Genomic DNA, 18913 nt, shown 5'->3' on the forward strand with positions numbered 1-18913 from the left:
TAATAATTAATGTCTTTAATTATTAATATTAATAATATTATCACTTGTTAATGTTAATACAGCTACTAATAAAGAGCTTGAGCCATCTCCCTGCAGCAGGGAGCAATCTCAAACACAGCCCTGGAAGGGTGCCCAGCCAGGCGGTGCCATCTCCAGTTGCCACGGGATCTTCTTTGCATTCCGTTTGCTTTTCCATAACTCAACAGGGGTATCTCCCAGGTGCTTCCACCTACGGGAGGGAAATGCTTTGCATGCTACACACTTCTGCGCTCCCCTGTTTTTGAGTGAGCTTTGTTAGTGATTTCCCTCCCTTTCTCTCCCCTGTAGCACCATGTTAATATTTTCCACTGCATACATTAATATTTTCAACTGCACAGGAATCAAAAGCGCTACAGTCAATACAAAGGCAATGCGATCTCGGGGCACGGGCAGTGCAGTAGGATGCTGCGCTGCGGAGGCTGTGCGTTCTCCAAAGCTCGGCATCTGTCTGAGAGTGAAGTTTGGTGCCTCAGGAGGAGGGAGAAATTCCTGCCGTGTTTTGAGAGGCTGACTGGTAGTAGTAGCTGGTTTCTAAGCTCTTCTATCATATAAAGAAAAAGTAAGCAAACTGAAAGAAAAACGCTGTTGTGTGTTCATATGTAAAGTAGAGGTTCTCAGGTGGTTTTCAGTTGGAGGTCGGGTTGAAGGTATTCAGATTTCTCCTCCTCCCTGAGAACGCTGGAGATCTTCTTACATGTTTGTTTTTGTACATGCTATTGTATAACCGTGTAATAAGAATGAATCTATTTCGAAGCACGGATTGGCAGAGCTCCACAGAAGGAAACACAAAATAGCTGTTGGGATGTAAGTATTGGTGTAAATGACCAGTGTTACAGCTGTGGGCACGCCACACATTCTCTTAGCCCTGGTCTCCATAAACAGAAAAAACTCAGTAAAATGAACCATTTATTCATTTGGGATGGGAACGATTACCAAAAGTAGAATTAATTAGCCATTTTCCCCCCCCAGAAGGAATCATGGCTGGAAAACACTTCTGTGACCCTGTTCAGAAGGTTTATTGCAAGTCTGTTTGCACTGTATGACTGAGGTGAAAAGATTATTTTTTTTTATGCATATCTGTGCAATCCTTTTTAGCAAGCAGTAGACTGTACTTCTCAGTACCTTTTTTCTATATCAGCAGTTCCATGATTCTGTCTATTGAATTCTTGTTCTCCTACTGCTTCTTTGACACTTTCTAACAAACATGCAAGTATCTCAAATAATAAACAGGAAAGGTTTCGGCTCGTGTGTGTACTGTATATGCTTAATTATCACAGTAACTTCTGTTCTCTGTTCTGACTCAAACTCTTGTTTGACTTCCACAAGAGATTTTAACTGTCATGTTTTTCCCTGAAATGATGGATGATTGTTCTACCCACTGTTTTTATAATTTCACAGGAAAATTATTGTGTATGTGCTTAATTCTGCTATTAGTTTTGTTGAGCTCTTCGTAGGAATGCTGTTTTGGTAGCCAGTTTGACTGGTGGGTTTTGCATTGTACGGAAAAAATAATTTAATTTTGTCAGTTCTACTTCTGCTGCCTTTCAAGTTTGTGGAGCATTTATCCCTACTGCCTTATAAGAGTAATTAAGAGTCCCAATTTACTTTCTGTAAACCATTCATTATTTTTAATATCTTTATTATGTTCATTCGTCTTCTGTGTAAATTAAAATGTCCTATATACTTTCTGTTGTTCATTGTCTTATTTTCCCTTGCACAATTTTCATTATTTCTGTAGTTCATGCCTGCCTTTCTTCTGAATCAGCTTTTTTGTTTTTATTTTTTAACTTGAATTCAGTACTTCAGCTGAAATTATCTCTTCAAATTGTATAATTGTGCTAGGTAAAGTTAAGCAACTAGTGTTAGCAATTCATCTAACTTCGTTATATTCCTCAGAAATTTGACATCACCTCCTGAAGTAATCCTGTCACCTCTAAACTTGGCATCTCAACCTTCCTTCTTTTTGATCTGGGTTAATAAATGATTAAACATCAGCTCTAGTATCAAATTTTGTGATAGTTTATCATTAATCTTTTGAGCTCTTTTACCTCTTTCTCCTCACATAGTTGTTTTAATATCTTTTTCTTTCAGGAACAGTCTAAAAGATTTATTTTAAGCAAAATGTAGATTATCATTTGCTTTCCCAGTATCAATTCGACTGGTTATAATTTCTAAAAAGCTTCGAGAAACTTGTCATAAATAATTTTGAAAGTATGGTACTAGGAACTTAAGAAAACAAGCTACCTGAGGGCCTTGGATGTGAGCCCTACTCCTAATTTCTTGCATGTGTACTCATTGTGGAAAAGCTTGGGGAGGTTTCTGCAGGGGTTGTGCGAGAGGATCTGCTTCAAATCAAACGTTGGTGAAAGAAGCTGTAGGAGAAATCAATAAAATGAACAATAACAAATTATCAGGGCTGGATGGTGTTTGCCTGAAGGAAGCTGGGGGGGAATAGCGGAGCCACTAACAGTGGTGTGGGTGCTTGAAGCTTCCGGAGGTCCAATGTGAGAGCGGGTGAACTCATGGAAGAAAAAGCCATGGAGAGTTACTCAGAACAAACAGCTGTGGAAACTCCTGAAGCACCGTTCTCTGAAAGCTTGAGAAATATTCTGGGAAGTTGAAATACCTGGTTGACCTCAACTGGCTCGTTCCTGTGGGTGCCTGCTCTTGACCACTCTGTTTCTGTACAGGCATACGTCCATCCTGTGCCTTGCACAAGCCGTCCTTCCACGTGTGTAATAGAAAGAACTGTGGTACAGTCTGGCTATTTCTAAATATCGCACCAATCTGTCCCTTTGCAAAAAAAACCCCTGCTTTAATCCAGTACAGTTGCTTATTGCAGCCTTTTTGTGGTTGTGCTGCAAAGTCTAAATACCTCAAGTGTTTGTGTGCTTAATCTCAAACTGTCAGGCTCAAGTAGCACAGCTCTACTTCCAGAGGAACGGCACCTGCTCCTTTCTGTGTTTCCTTTGGAAAAAAAAGGTTGAATACAGTATCACCTCCCAGCCAGTTGTTTCAATGATGATAAAAATTTCACAGCCCTTCTCCCTGTTTACTTAGCAGTGCTGTGCCCTAGATACGACAATGTGTGCAGATCCAGGAGAAATAATGAAATCTATGGAAAGCAGGCACACAGGAGAAAAAAAGATATTTTACAATGGCAGCTTTATTCCCTGCTGTTGTAGGGCTGCAGATGGGTACTGAGTTTGCAACCAGGGCTGAAAAGCATTTAAACTTTATGTACTAGACAGTAAATAATACAAAGACTCTTTGCTGAAAGTTGAAGAATTGTCATTGAATTCTTGCACTGTGGTTGGTGCTTCTTGCTTCTCTGAATGTCACTAAAAGAAGCAATGAGTTTAAAGTTTTAGAAGAAATAAGCTGCTTTTTTTTTTATGAAGCCCTAATTTGTCTTCTCTGCAGAAAAGGAAAAGGCCTATGAGAATAAAATAGGTTATTCTAAACAGACTGCACCTTGTTAGAGATCATGCACTATACAGCACCCTCAGTTAGACGGCAGTGGCAGAGTTGGAGAAAGTGTAGGTTGCACGGTGCACCTGTGGACAGCTGGTGCTGGCAAAATTTTGAAGCCAGTGTCATCCAACACGAGTCTCTGGTGTTTGTGAAAACATCAGGAAAGGACTGAGGATTTAGCAAGGGAGAGGTGGTATTCAATTCTCTTTATGATTTTATTTTCTCTTCTGAAAATAGTGCCATTTCAAAAGGGTCCAGTTCCTTCAGGGGCACATCATGTGTTGTGTGCCAACTCTTCCTGAAGATTTTCAGGCTGAATTCTGTTGGGTGCCCCTTTTGCTTATTCTCATCCGTCTCAGTCATTCGTTTGCTTAATGCCCACCGTCCATGCTGAGCTGTTGAAGAGCAGCAGTGTGTTTGCTGTGGAGCTTGTTATTTCCTGCGGGCTCCCAGTGCTCTTCCTCTGGCATTTGTGTATCTGTGGATCTTGGTACTTTATGAAGTTTTTAAAGAGGCAGTGTGCAAGTTAGGAGATTATGAGGAAAAAAGTAAAGTGGGGAAATGTATCTCACGTGGTCACTGGTTAATTTGTGAAAAAATTGTGGAAAAAAAAAAAACCAAAACCCCCCATTGTTTATTTGTTTCTTTAGGAAAGCAGATAAGTTCCACTGAATGCCTGTTTTTCATCCTCAGAAAATTAGGTGTCTTAGCTGTTTTTTTTCTGCTTTGGTTGCAGGATTTAGTACAAATAGTATCAACTGTGATCCAGTGTATTTCCTGTGTCGTGAGAGCTCAGTGATCAAATTAGTATTGCTGGAAGGACAACAAATTTTTATTTTTCCTGCCATTTATTTTTTCAGCTGCCATTCCAACATTACAGTAATCACCTGGATTTTGTATTTAATTTTTACAGCACTTTCCTTCTAAAGCATCTCTATTCATTACCAGTTCAACTAAGCAGGTCTCATTAATTTCTCAAAAGTAAACTAAATTCACCTTAGGTGACCAAGAACAAGCTGGTAGCTTTTTCTACAAAGTCTTTTATTGTAAAATAACAGATGTATGCATACACTACACAGCCCAAGCTTTTGCTTTAGCTACAATTTTTTTTTTTTTTGTGAAAAATAAAAAAACCCAACAAGCAAACAGATGTGTAAATATTCGCCTTTGAGCTACTGTTTTTTCTTTCTGGTATTGCAGACTACAGTACATCACTGGAATTTGAGCACCTCTTACAAACTCTTCAGCTGGAATAGCATTTACTGTGGTAAATGATAAAACATTTATCATTTAAATAAATAAATAAAGAAAGAAAATTAAATCGTTTAAAGCACAAATATGTGCTTTTTTCCTTCTGAGACATTTGCTTGCTGAAGCATATTTAAAATGAATGTAGAATAGACTATTGTAGTGGTTAGACATTAAAATAATGTTGTTGCAAATTACCTTTCATTGTGATTTTATATATTCACAGTCCCACCACACCTTCAGGTTCAGCTTTAGATCTTTTCCAAAATTTCAGTAATTCCTAATAAACAAAGAGGGGTCTGTCCATCGTTCCCCCACCCCATTTCAGTGAAATAAGCATACAGACAAAATCAGCAGTGGAGCCTTTTCAAGCTTTTCTCTGGATTTTCTCCAAAGGGACCCTAGAATTCTTGCTTCACTCATCACTCCTTGTCCACTGTACCCCCAGAGTATCTGCAAGGATATTTTCTAGGCACTGCTGTTCTCTTCCTTTTTGTATTGTTTAGCCTTGAATGTCAAACTATTTTTTTACACTATGTAATTTTCCAAAAGCACAGCTTAAACATTTATCCAGGGGAATTATGTAAAAAAGGGGTGGTTTTGAAAGGCTTCTTGCTTTCTTTCTTCAGTTTATTAATATTTGATAGATTCCTTGAATAATTGTAAATGCTGTTTGAAATGTGTGTTTATATATGCTTTGTCTTTGGAATCTTGCTTAGTCTTTCCTGCTCTAGACACCGTAGGATTTCTTCTGAGCTGGCGTAGCAGAGCTAGTGACATGATCATGGTATTGTACATTTTCGTTTTGAGTGTTTATGGTTCTTCTGACCATCTTCTTGTTAAATCAGTTTGGAATTCAAACTGCTTCCAAGATTAATCTCTTTAAACATTCAGCTTATACAAAGAACATCACCCAGATCTCACCTATTGCTATTTTCATCTTCATTGCAATAAGTTCACGTTTGGAATGAAATATTTCAGATAACCTAGACTTGCTGGATTAACTGAGCACAAGGCTTAATGTTTTTCTTTTCCAGATCATGTTCCTTAAGAGAGGAGTTTTGCCTAATCATTGAGCACTTTAATTTCTTTGAGCAATCATTGAGCAATCGGATTTTAGGGCTTGGTCTTCAACTGGTGTTCTTCACCTGGGCTTTGGTGACCTTAGGATGTGATAGCAACATGCAGCCACTCTGAGCATCTCACCTGTTGTTTTCAAGTCTCTGTGAACAGCTGCTCTTTACAAACAGCATCCCCAAGAAAATGGTTTTGTTTGCCTTTTTTCATAGCAACTTGCCGTTGAGTTAAATCACTGGAACCCAAAGCAGCCAAAAGATTTGGATTAATCGTTCCAAAAGAGCACTGTCTGGGCAGCAAGTACCAGTGGTAAAGACGTTCCTATAGTCCTCTGCTTGACCAGACCCATGTAATTTAGTACTAAAACTGTCTGTGCCAGTTTGGGTAAGGAAGTTTCAGGGGAAGGAATGCCTTTTGATTTCTGTGAGCCAAAACCATCAGCAGTCCAAGACACAATCGTGTGAATTTTGAAATGCAAAATTACTTTTGTATGTGTTTGATCTAAGCAAATCGTTAATAGCAGTGAGTGTGAGAGAAACATCAGAGCAATAGCCTTGCTTAAAAAGGATCAGTGTATTTTAGCCTGATAACCAAAGGAGGGAAGGAGTAAGGCTGCTGTCACCGATCTTTAGTGATCTGAATTTTAGGAGCCTAACCCAGGGTAGCAATCCTGGAGGAGACTAGAAGAGGACCACATTCCGCCTACTGTGGAGAACGTGTCCAGAGAATAGTTCATATTAACTCTGAAATAGAAATCTAAGGCTGGAGTGCTGAATCACCTTCTAAATCAGTACTGGACTCCTTTTGCTGGCTTTTGTGGTGGCAGTTCATACCGTGGTGGGGACAACTCTGAGGTTGTAGCCCCACATTGGAGGTGCGGGTCTTTTGGCAGCAGAAGCAGTTACAGCTGCTGTCTCTTAGGCTTGCCAAGCTGGGCTGATAAGTTAGTGTAAAATTATTATCTCTGTTTGTTTAGGTGAACAACTTACATAAGAATTATGAGATCATAATATCCCAGCAACACGGGATTGGGAAGCTTCCAGAAACAGTAAAGTAAATCTAAATGCAAACTTTGATGCAGAGATAGCATCCTAGCCCGGTATGGAGGTGATCTTGAATAGTCAGTCTTTATCCTCTGCCCAAAAGCATGTTAATCATTATCATAATCCTTAAAAGAAGGAAATGAAAATTATGTTCTACATACACTAAAACATCAAATTAACTTTTATGTCTGCTACATTCAAGCCAGCGTATTTCAGAACAGCAGCTGAAATTGTAAATTGCTGTTAATCCAGCAGAACTCCATAATCTTCCTTTTTTATCAATCAGTGACAGCTGTATAGGCATTTATTTAAAGATAAATTTTGAGGCTACTTTAAACGTTCAAAACGGAGCATTATCTTATTTTGATGAGGCTCTTGTTGGTAATGAGTGGACAACAAAAGTGCATGGGTATGATTTAGATAAGCATCTCACAAATTCAGGTGTTTTCCTAACCGCAATCTTTCATCATTCCTTTTCTGGTTTCTCTGTCTATTTTTCTCACCCCCACCCTAAATGCAGAATTTTTATACTAGCTGGTATGATGTGTTTTCACCCCATCTCTACAGGCTCTTGCACAGCAGGGCTGTTCTTATTTAAAATAACTCAGTCTGATATACCTCACAGGCTCTTTCCTTACCTTTTAAAGATCATTACAGCTCTGAGATTTAACTTCTAAATTTGTCATCCCTCGCATTTGTGTCATGGAATTTGAAGAGTTGCATTAATGAACACGTTGTTAATTGCAGTTTGGCATTCAGCATGGGTAGAGGGTAAACACTGTTAGAACCACTGGAATCTGTAAACCCAGCTATAAATTCGTGGCCAAAGTTTGTTCATTAGTAGAATTTCAGGACCATATTATAATTAAATCAGCTATTGCAAACAACTGCTGGACAATACACCAAGATTTCTGTGTTAGCCTCTGCTGGATGGCATCGAGGTGCCTGGATACAAGAGGAATATTAATGAGATCACTGTCAAGCTCCAGTGTAGTTCTGTCTTGCATAAAGTAAGAAACTCCTTTCCTTGCTTAAGTATGGTAGAACAGGGTGAAGGGGAGAAAAAGAGGCAGCCAAGAAAAAAAAAAGGTTTTTTTCAAATATAAACATAAAGCAAATGCATCTGATGCATTCTTGTCACCCCAATGCTTAACCCCACCTTGCTTTAATTCTTTAAGTTTCCTTCCAAAATAAGAAAGGCACAGCGTTATTTGGCATTGCTGACTTTTTGCCCCTGAATGCATCACCATGAACAAACAAGCTCCTTGTCGAGTAATATGTTTGCTTAGAGTATTTAGGAAACTTAATACCTCATAAAGGTTTAGCATTAGCCAAAAAGGTACCATGCAAGGAAAATTTAAGTTTTTGTTTCCCCACACTAGGTGGCCCTTCAGTGAAATGGCATGGCAGTCCATTAACTGTCTCTGTTGTGTTCATGTTTCTGTGTTTTATTTGGAATGTTATCTTTTCTGTATTAAAATGTGCAGTGAAGGAGAGATGAGGAAGGAACAGATTTAAACAGCATTGGGCAGTACTGTGGAATATAGTAGGGAGTAACAAAATAAAAAGCACTAGCAAAAAGATCTCCATGTAATAAGAATTTACATAAGAATTGCCATAAAAGTGTCATTCTGCTACATTGTAGAAAGCTTGCTTGTAGAAATCTTTCCCTAGAATTATTACTGTAGCTCAATTTTTTTTCTCTGATTTTATATTTATGTTCTAGCAATGCAGCAGTTCATTACACATGAAGAAGTCTTAATTCGTTATATAGGTGGTAGTGCCAAAAAGTCACAGAAGGTTCAAAATGATTTTTATCAACTCTCAGTATATGTTTGAGGAAGAACAGATTGTTGTAATATTCATGCTCACAAGCATGGTGCCTTCATAAACAGTGAATCTTCAGTGTTTTCGTCCGCATGTTTATATGGTTTCTATTGTACCTATTTCTGCTGTTTTAAATATGGAATGCTTACTAGGCAATAACTTTTTATTGCTTCTTTCTTTAATAATCATGACCACAAATACCATTTCTCTCTCTAAAACCCTTCTATCTTAAAAATTATGTGGTTTCCTCCATATTTTAAAGTCCTCCGCCTGGTTTCTGTTTCGGCATGAGCAGTTAGTTTCAGGCCTGTTTTCATGCACGTGTTGGCAGGTAGACTTCAGAGATGACATGTTGAGCATTTGTAAACAACCAGTAGTGTCTTAAAAATGTGGCCACTGAAGATGTGGTGCCAGGTAATATGGGCAAAAGGGAAGCCCACAGTTCAAAAGCTCAGTTCTGATTATCTACGTAGTCCTGGGATCCAATGTCCGATGTGGAATGGTGCCGACACTGAGGAAGCTGCCTCCCACTGTTCCTTTTCAGGATGGTGCGAGTATCAACCAGACCTTCTCTTCTGTTGGTGGCAAGAGGAGAGCACACGCTGGTACCTGTCTGCCTGGCGTGCCGTCAGTCACTATTTTAAATAACAGGAAGTCTGAAGAGTTACAAGCTGGCTTACTGGAAGGGTGGAAACTTCTAAGTCATTAAGGTCTCACTGAAAGGTGTTAATGTCTCCAGGACTCTTCCCCTACTTTTCCAGTTTAAGGAGGGTCAAGACCAGATGGTGATGGTACTCTGTAAGTCTCAGCCTTCAAGAGGGAAAAGTGGTTAAAACAACCTGACCCTCTCCAGTTCATTATCGACATCATGGAGGAGACCAGTTTCAGGTCAACCCGTGCACCTTTCCAGGTCCCATAGATCATTCAGCTTTACCTCATGATTACATTTCCACAGTCAGCTTTAAGGTAACAATATCACCATGGTTGTCTGACCTCTTTCCATTTCCCTGAGAAAATGATAACATAATGGCTTACCATCACCAGATCTGAAGCCTTTTGATAGGGGTTCAGAAGACTTGGAGGAGATCAAAATCACTTCAGAGCTGGAATAGTTTTGGTTCACTATTTCCTTCTTTGTGACTTTCCGAGAAAGCAGAGGTTAGCATTTGGGAGGCAATTCCTGAGGCCATTAATCCCCAGTGGCGGGTTTTTCAGCAGTGGCTATGGCTATGGCTTTTGAGCTACGGCTAGCCCATGGGACAGCATTCAGTAGTTGGTGTCTCCATGCCCCCCCTGCAAGGTATGAATGCATCCTGCCAGTAAAAGACCAATGCATTGCCTGCAGACACGTCTGGATCTACTTTGTCAGTCTCCAAGTGGAGGTCTACCAGGGTGTCACAGCCTGGCACGTGGCCAGGATTCATGCCAGGGGATGATGCTGGCGCCTATGGATGGACTGTGCTTTGGAGACAAACTCTTAGTTGAAATAATCTGCGCAGAAGTAGTGTTCTCATATTCAGGTAATAGAGATTTACAGGTTTGATTAGAGGGGTTCCTCCAGCAATAACTGTGGGGCTATGCTTTTGTGGCCACAGGTAGTCCAGCGTGACACAAGCAGAGTACATGCGTCTTCTGTTGGCTAGGTGACGGGTCCATATAGCTCTCACAGCATACCAGGGGAACACTGTTGCTCTCGGTGGTGGTTTCACATCCTCTCCCCATACATATCACAGGTTAGTCTGGCTTTGTCTCAGTCGCTTCGGTTTGTGCAGAGGTGCACTATCATACCAATCTGGGCAACAAGGGGTGCTTTTTTGGAAGATCTATCAGGAGCCTCTGTCTTTCCCAGATAGCATCTCCTAAAAATTTCAAAATTTACTTCTGTTCTTGAAACTCTCCTATTACTTTGTTTTTATGATCTGTGCCTTTCTTTCCAGTTTAGTAGTTATTAATAGGACTGTTATCCACCATAAAATGTTCCGGTTTATTCTCTGTACTAAAAATGTCTCCTTTTACTTAAAGCTCTTTTTTTTTTTCCCCATTGGCTTAATTCCATTAACTTTATCAAAGTTTATGTTTGAGTCTGCCTTATTTATTTCTCCTGCTTTCCCAGTCTTTTGAAATGTTTGTTTTGTAAATGCACTTTAACTTGGGAGAAGAGAGAGTTTTGGGGTTAGAGATACAATCCTTTCCTAAATCACCCTATTTTATCATGGGATTGGAAGCATAGTCCACGAATAGAGAGGCTCACACAACACGTGTTGTATTGAGAGTTCATGTGAATTAGCTCCATGCAGCTTAGGGAAAGTCATTTACTTTGTTTTGCTTTGGCTTCACCACATACAGTAAAATACAGTTATGGCAGAAAATCAGTATACAAGAGTTAAGTATTATTATTATTGGCCAAGCAGTGTATCAATCTGTAATCTACAGTTTCCTTTGAAGGAGGAGGAGGAGGACGTGGTCCCAGGCTTTGCCTCGAGTTCATTCCCCTTTGTAAATTCAAGTCAGACTGTTGACGTCTCTGCTTTCACAGTTCATGCTTAAAGCCATCCCCTAGCAAACATCTTGCTTTGCAGATACCTTAAGCCTCCTGCAAACAAACAAATCATGGAAGTAAAATAGTAATAAGGCTGGTTTTACCTTTGTATAATAGATTTTATCTACTATTTAAATGGCAATTATTTCCAGAAACTTGGCAATTGTAGCCATACAAATGATGAAATTGATTCCAGTCACAGCCCATCTTTCTTCAGAAAGGAAATACCAGTAGTGTTTGAGAAATGGATTATTAAGAACCTTGGTTTGCTCAAGGTGGCTCATATGTTGTATTTGCTAACACAGCATCTTGCTGGAAGAAAATAAGTGCAGCTTTTCCCTAGCCCAGATTATTTTCTCCACAAATCTTTGGAGCAGGAAATAAAAAACAGCTAATAGTTGTGAAGCATGTGGAATTAGTTTAAGCAAAGCCGAACCCTGATCCTTCTGACCGCCTCCTCTTTCCTGTGCTGTTTTGTCTATTCCTGCCTCGGAGTATGTCAACAAATTTTCTTTAAGCTCAGAAGGTGCAGGGGGGTGGAAATAGTGATTCTTTCTCTGTCTCTTTCTGTCTTTGGGGGTTTTGTGGGGGTTTTGAGGAGAATGATTTAAAACAGATGTATTTTCAAAAAAGATACACGTTTGTCTTGAGAAATATTTGTAAAGAAAAACAGCCTCAGGACTTCTGAATGTAATGCCTGTTGAGTTCTGGAGATGTCACGAGAAGTGCTGGTTTTATTACAGTGACATAATTCTTTTCTCCTACAAGTTAATTGTAAATCAAGATAACTTTACGGAGAGGGCAGAATCTGTTAAATGAAACTGGAGAGGCAATGTGTATACGGATTTGGAAAGCAAAGATATACCCGTGATTTCTGTATGGCTTATTGTTCATTTCTGCTCTACAAAGGAACAGATGATTTTCATGTTTCTCCTGCAGTACTGGAAGTTTGTGTTTTACATGAAGGAATAAAGCAGGTATGTCTTTCCTGATGGCAAATGAAACATGCTGAATATATGCGGCACCTCCTCAGAAGCTGTATACCTGAGGACAATAATGCTGTCATTGCCAAGGCTTCAAGAATGTAATAAATATTAAGGAAATAACTTCACAAATTACTCAGTCTTGCTGTGCAGTGCTTGATGTAGTTGATACCAGCAGCTGCAGTTATGGTCATCCTCAAAAACCAGAAATACTCCTTTATGATATGAATGATTATTAACCTTAACTGAGAACATAAGCTCTTCACATTGTCTGAGAAACTGGTGGGTTTGCTGTCTCTGAAGTGTTTGGTTTTTTTAAATTACACTGCATCACTGGAAGTAGTTTTGCTGTATCTGTCTGTCTGTCTCCTGACTGTTTATTTTTAGACAGTCTGTGTTCTGCAGCTATGTACTTTCGAGCCTTCACAAGAAATCTTGACAATATAGTTGCAGAAGAGTGTTGCTGAAGGAACTTCAGATGATTAAATCTTAAACGTTGTTTTCCTCATCCAATCTGATTTATTAAGATAGCAAAAGGGACAACAAAACAAGTGAACCAATATACCGTCTGCTAATTAAGCATCAGGAGGAGAAAAGAAACATGAAATGCAACATATGCTAATTTCTTAGATGCTGGACTTTGGAGTCAATTACAGAGGCTGTTGTATTGTGTGGTTTGTGATGGCAAAATGTTGAACAACGTTTTTATCATGTATTTTGCTACTCTTGAAATATTTTTCTTTCCATTTCCTATTTTGAGAAAACACTAATTGCATTCAAACTAGATAAGATAATATGGCATCAGTCCATTGGAAACATGGAACATAACCTTTTGACTTACGTGTAGTCTGGAAAAAATGAAGATAAGTCGTCTTTTTTTTTTTATGGTGATGCTTCATTTTAATCCCATGTAACAGCTTTTTTTTTTTTTTTGCGGGGGGGGTGGGTTTTTGGTTTGGGTTTTTTTGAGTGCTGTTGGCTCTGTGTGGATTTGATGCTGCAGGCTTTCTGGGTTTAGAGTTAGAAAGCTTTTTGGGGAAGAAAGAACAGGTCATCAGAGCAGGAGGAGGCCCAGTTAAGGAATAGTCCATGGAGTGCCTTGATGTGCCTGAGCAGCACCTTGTTGAATTCTTCTGGGAGGCAAATTCTGCTCGACTTGGCAGAAAGGAAGACAACATTTGCTGATGCAAATCTATCAAAGACCCCAGAAAATGTCTTAGTGAGGGTGGTTCCTGCTTTTGAGGGACAAATGATCACTCTGGTTTTTAAAAAATGCCCACATTTTTAGGGGCACAAAGAATTTTGATAAATGTAACTGAAACTAAATTATGGTTAGATTTTATATTACATAAATTGATGGTTTTGTGAGCACTAGTCCAATAGCATATAGAAACCTGAGTAAGAAAGGAGGTAATTAAAATTACTTCCTACAGTGACACCTTCCCTGCGTCTTTCGTTTTGCCCATGGCTGACATTTTATATTCTTTTGGAGCTGCGAGCTGCACTAATCATATTGTAAAGGCAGTTGGGAGTTACATCTCCCATATATTTCATGCGTAGTGACACTTGAATGTTAGTAGGGGGTGGGAGAGAAAGCGTGCACTGGCCAAGCAGAAAGGTGGAATAGATGATGGTGGGGGGCACAGGTACATCCAACAACTTAAACCCATGTCGGAGCCAGAGGTAGGAGCTGAGGTGTTCTGGTTCTTACTCCAAGCCTCCCACATGGAAAGTTTATCTTCCCGATGCCTACACCAGCGCGAGACCCAGCATTTCAGCAAACTACCCTTATTCCATCTTTGGACTCTTCCTACTTGAAGGAGCACACAATGTAGGAGGTTGGCACCTTCAACGTATTTATAAATCAGAGACCTGGTGTATTGAAACATACATTAAGAAAATAATGTAGCAGCAAACAAAATTGTGTGGTGCTCAGCATGTGTGCTAAAACATACATATTGTCAATAGGCACTGCTTAAAGGACAAGGAAACGGTTCCCAGTTGCCAGGTTTTACCAGTTGCTGTTAGATGTGTGTGTAACTTTTGAAACTTAACTGATGGATACATGGTCCTTTTCCTACACTCAGAAATTCTTTTATTCAACTACTCCTTTTCTTTTCTTTAGGACAGTGAAAAGAAAGGATTTATGAATAGACTTTACGCCATCCAGGAGGTGTGTGTCAGTGTCCAGAATATCCTTGGTGAAGTAGCTTCCTTTGGAGAAAGGATCAAGAAGTAAGTGCTGACACAGGTGCTGGATTGCTTTCCAATACTGTTCATATTTTTTCAAAGCTGAGGTACAAAGACCTTTATTAGACTTACTAGATTTTTTATTAGACCTTTTTTTTGGGGGGGGGGGGGTGGTGGTGGTAGTGGTGGTGGGCAGGGGACGACTCCAGCTTTGGATGATGCATTGTTGAAACTCATCTGTATTTACTTTGTTTTGTGGAGGCCCTCAGTGAATGAAAATCTAGTCATATTCATTTTGGAATTTAGAAATGTATTAATTGGGGAAGGAAATCAGAACCTGGGCTTTGAAGTAAAACAGAAAGAGAATCTTGTTGTGACACCTAACATAAGTTATTTAAAACTAATAATAAAAAATGCAGCTTTGATAAAGGAAATAAGCAGAGCTGAACGGGGGTTTCAGATTTTAAGGATGTACATATGTTTGGTTGCTGGAAGTGTTGTATTTATGCGAGTTAGCAAAGACTTTTCCTTCTGGAGTATTTGTAATTTGTAACACCTAATACATGATATATAAGAATTGCCAATATATTTGGGCCTTAAGCAGGAGAGGTTCTGCAATCCACCACAGGAACTTCACTGTGGTTTTGGCACGGTCAGTGAACAGCGGTGTAAGGTGTACTATTTGAGATCAGATGGGTTCCAGAAAGGTGTTCCCCAGCCACTGGCCACGAAGCAGGGACAGGGTTGACTTGGGTTTCAGCCCCTCGAAAGCCAAGGGCACCTCATCCTGGTCAGGTGAGAAGCTGGGAGCAGCACCACCACCGTTCTGCTGAGGGCAGAGGGCGGCCGGGGGGTGGCCCAGCAGCTGCAGCAGGTTACGAAACCTTCACGAGAGGCTTGGTGGTGCACCCTCTCCAGGCAAGGTGGGGCCACGTGTCCCCTCGCCCTGGCAGCACCTGCTGCAGGTGGCGTCTGCAGGGCACCGGTGCTCCGCATCGACGGGACCGCGGCCTGAGAGAGAAGTGGGCCCCAGAATAAATCGGACTGGGGGAAGCGAGTTCTGGGAAGAGGGTGTGTTGGGTGAAGGTCAGCCTGCAGGAAACACGGGGATCGTCTCTCATGCTGTTCTGCCTTTTTCTTATTGTTTTGGTTTATTTTTCGAATATCAGCAATGGCAAGCATACCAGATTCGGGATGGAGAGGAGGCTGCCATTTCCATATTTAAGAGCAAAGTCCCTAGCCGGAAAGCCTGGGAAACATTCCCGTGGGGACACTTCCAGGCAGGCCGTGTTCACAGCGGCAGAGCCAGGCGCAAGCACATTATATTGCACGAGTTTTCCAGACAAACCAAACGAGCCTGTCTCTGAAGGAAGTCTTTTATCAAAAGGCTGCTCGTGGAAGTTGTCTTGATTAAGTTTTTCTAATTGTGCATTTTGGAAGTAGGGTTTGTTCTGTTACATACCAGATGAGAGCAACAGAATTTTCTGAACCTAGTGAGACCGAATCTTCCTATAAATCTTTGTAATTTGTTCCTGAAACTATAATGGGAAACCTGTACTGAATGCTGTGCTAACACAGCACATAAGGAGGTTTGCTAAGTGAGGAGCCAGTGTTCCCACACATGGCGTGTCTGTGATCCATTGCACAAAGCCGAGTCACAGGAACATGAGCAGACCCTCAACCTTCTGTTCATCCCAAATGCATGCAGAAGAGGGGAAAAGAGCAGGTGTCCCCTGAGGAGAAAGGGAGTGATCCTACACCAAGTGACACTAACATAATGTTCACTCTGGAGACATGTCAAAATTGCCAGAGAGAAAAGAAGACAAATAAACACAGGAAGCCAGAGCTCATTATGAAAAATATGGCTAGCAATTCAGATAATTGCAATTATTCAGCCAGAGAAGCCAAAATACTGTAATCACACTGATTGGGGATGTAGCTAGTGGTAATACTTTAAAGAGTATCATCAGGCTATTTAGAGTCAAAGCCACATTTTCCTTCTGGTTAAATGTCATGAAACGCTTTTGACATGGTGGTGCCTTCGTGGAACAATCCCATTGAGCCAAGCTCCCTTTAACCAGCGTTCCCATGGGACGTATCTATAAATTGGCCATCTGGCCTTTCTCTCTTCCCTGCACACAGAGGTTGGAGAGCCACAGCACGGCTGTTGCAAGACTCGTTAGCTTTTGCTTCCTCTCGGCTCACACCTCAACTGCTGCAAAATGAGGTGTCCCGCAGTTTTTTATCGCAGCATAGGGTTTGGGACCCTTAACGAGGATGTTTTAATCTGGGGCTCTTTTGGAAAGGCAATGTACTGAAACTCTGATGGGATCTCAGAAGTTCTCTCCCTTTATCCATAAAGAAATATATTTTATTTTATCTGGAAGTTAACGTTTATCTTTGCCTTTCCTGCAATGTACTTTGTCCTACACCACTCCCTCCTTTTTGCTTCTTCCATCTTTTTTCTCCTTTTGGGATTTTTTGGTTGTTTGTTTTTGGTTTTTTTCGCCACTCAAAATGTTTTTATTTCCTTCCTTCATCCAGTGCTGTTGCATTATCCCCGTCTTCAACACTGACTGTTCTGCCCCCTCCTTTTCCCTGACCCTCTCCTTTATAGGTGCATGTATGAGTTTCCAGCTTTGCATACCCACACGCTCGCCTTTTCCTGACTGTGCCCCCCAAGCAAGAAGGGCACCTAGCCAGGGAATGCACCCATATGTCAGAGGGGAAGGTCCCTGCTCAGCCTTTAACGCCTTGTGCTGTCCTTACGGCAGAATGGGGAGGTAGAGCAAGCAGAAAGCCTTAGCAGTACTCTTCCAGCTATTACATCCTTCCTCCACACTGGTATTGAAAAAGGGACTCCGGTTTGCCAGTGCGAGTATGTTTGAGGAGTAAGGAACTGTGTGTGTTCCACCTTCCACTGGGGGTGGCCACGGTCATTTCCAAAAGGCGGAGCAGTGGTTGCTGTGTGCACGGCTGGGCTGGGAGAGGTCCCATTCTGCGGGTGAAGCTGGGACCTCCTCTCATTTCCACTGGGGATGGGTCCGAGCCCTTGCTGGCCCTGATGCCCAGCATCCATGCATTCATTTGTAGCTTCAGTTTGTTGATGGAAGCTGGCACGTCTTCCCCTGTCCAGTCCAATTTTTGTTCATCGTTTGGCTCTGTCAGGTGACCACAATTCTGACTTTTGTTAATTTTTCTTCCAGCACTTTCAATTGGACTGTCCCATTCCTGAGCTGGCTGGCGATTGTTGCCCTCTCCTTGTTCACCATCATCCTGTATTTCATTCCACTGAGATACATTGTCCTTGTCTGGGGTAAGTAAAGCCTTTTTAAACTGTGTGTGCCACTTAGAAAAACCTGTTTTTTAAGAGATGACTTACATTGTCAGTACTTTCCTGTATTTATGGCCATGAAGGTGCTCCATGATGGAAACAGACAGGTTAGTTAAAAATCACAACTGTGTAAAGATTTAGGCCCACCTGCAAAATACATTTTTCTTGGCTGGCATTCTAGGCTTCATCATACTATAAACATGTAGCCATGAGGATTCTTCATATATCAAAGTGTAGCTTTGTCTAGATATTACTATGATTTATTTTCACCACTTATACACAAACAGAGGCATTTCAATCTATATAGTGCATTTAGGACAATATGCCTTTTTTACTGCAGTACTTTATCTTGTGAAAGTGTATGTAAACATAGCAACAAGAAACCTGTTTAAAGGGTCACCTTTAGTTGAACAGAAAGGTATATGTGGTATTTGGCTGGTTGATAATGAACAGAAACTGGGTGGCGAGGGGGTGGGGGGTGGAATCATGATTGATCCAAGCTTTCACTACTTGTCCTTATATTTATTCTTTATACTGATTTTAAACAGCTACCGTTACCACATCTGTTGTAAATAATACACCAAGTTTTCATTTGCACATTTTTTATACGTCTTTTATACATACCACCAGCAGTTGTACCCTTATTCAGTAGTGCAGACTTGTGAAGAGCACGGCCTCAGTTCAATCTGTGGCTAGATTTTCTTCCTGAAGGAAAAAATAACAGTCATGCCTTGATCAAAAAGTCCTGAGTTCCGGAGACAACCTAAAGTCATGGAACTGACACCAAAGAATATGTATATTTATGTACCAGTTAGTATTGGTGATACTCTTACAGAGTCTTCACAGATAGTTGCAGCAGAGTACACAAAATGGAGAAGAGCCATTAGGGAGGATTTGGACAAAATATTTCCATGTGACTAAAAAAAGCAAGCGTGCGGGCTTTCTGTTTTACCCTGTTGTGGAATTTCACTTATTCCCCACATCCCCTGTATCACCCTGCTTGGGTGCAACCCAGACTCCTAGTTTGTTCCCCAAAACCTCATTCTGCCTACCACACACACATGGTGGTAAGCCTCTTGTTGCCCAGGTCTGAAGTCCTTGGTCTGTGTCCTTTTTCTGTCGTTTTTCATACAGATCTGGCGTCTTTGTACTCTTGCTT

General features: G+C 40.7%; 1 protein-coding gene across 9 annotated transcripts in view; it reads left to right on the plus strand.

Moving 5' to 3' along the window:
* MCTP1 (multiple C2 and transmembrane domain containing 1) overlaps positions 1-18913 on the plus strand; it is a 275473-nt gene that overhangs the window by 250859 nt on the left and 5701 nt on the right. For all 9 annotated transcript variants that reach the window (XM_055699706.1, XM_055699707.1, XM_055699709.1 and 6 more), the window contains 2 exons: positions 14356-14465; positions 17627-17736. In XM_055699706.1, coding sequence (XP_055555681.1) covers positions 14356-14465; positions 17627-17736 — 220 coding nt within the window. The remainder of the gene's footprint in view (positions 1-14355; positions 14466-17626; positions 17737-18913) is intronic.

The sequence above is a fragment of the Falco cherrug genome, chromosome Z, assembly GCF_023634085.1.
Source record: "Falco cherrug isolate bFalChe1 chromosome Z, bFalChe1.pri, whole genome shotgun sequence".
Classification (NCBI taxonomy): domain Eukaryota; kingdom Metazoa; phylum Chordata; class Aves; order Falconiformes; family Falconidae; genus Falco; species Falco cherrug.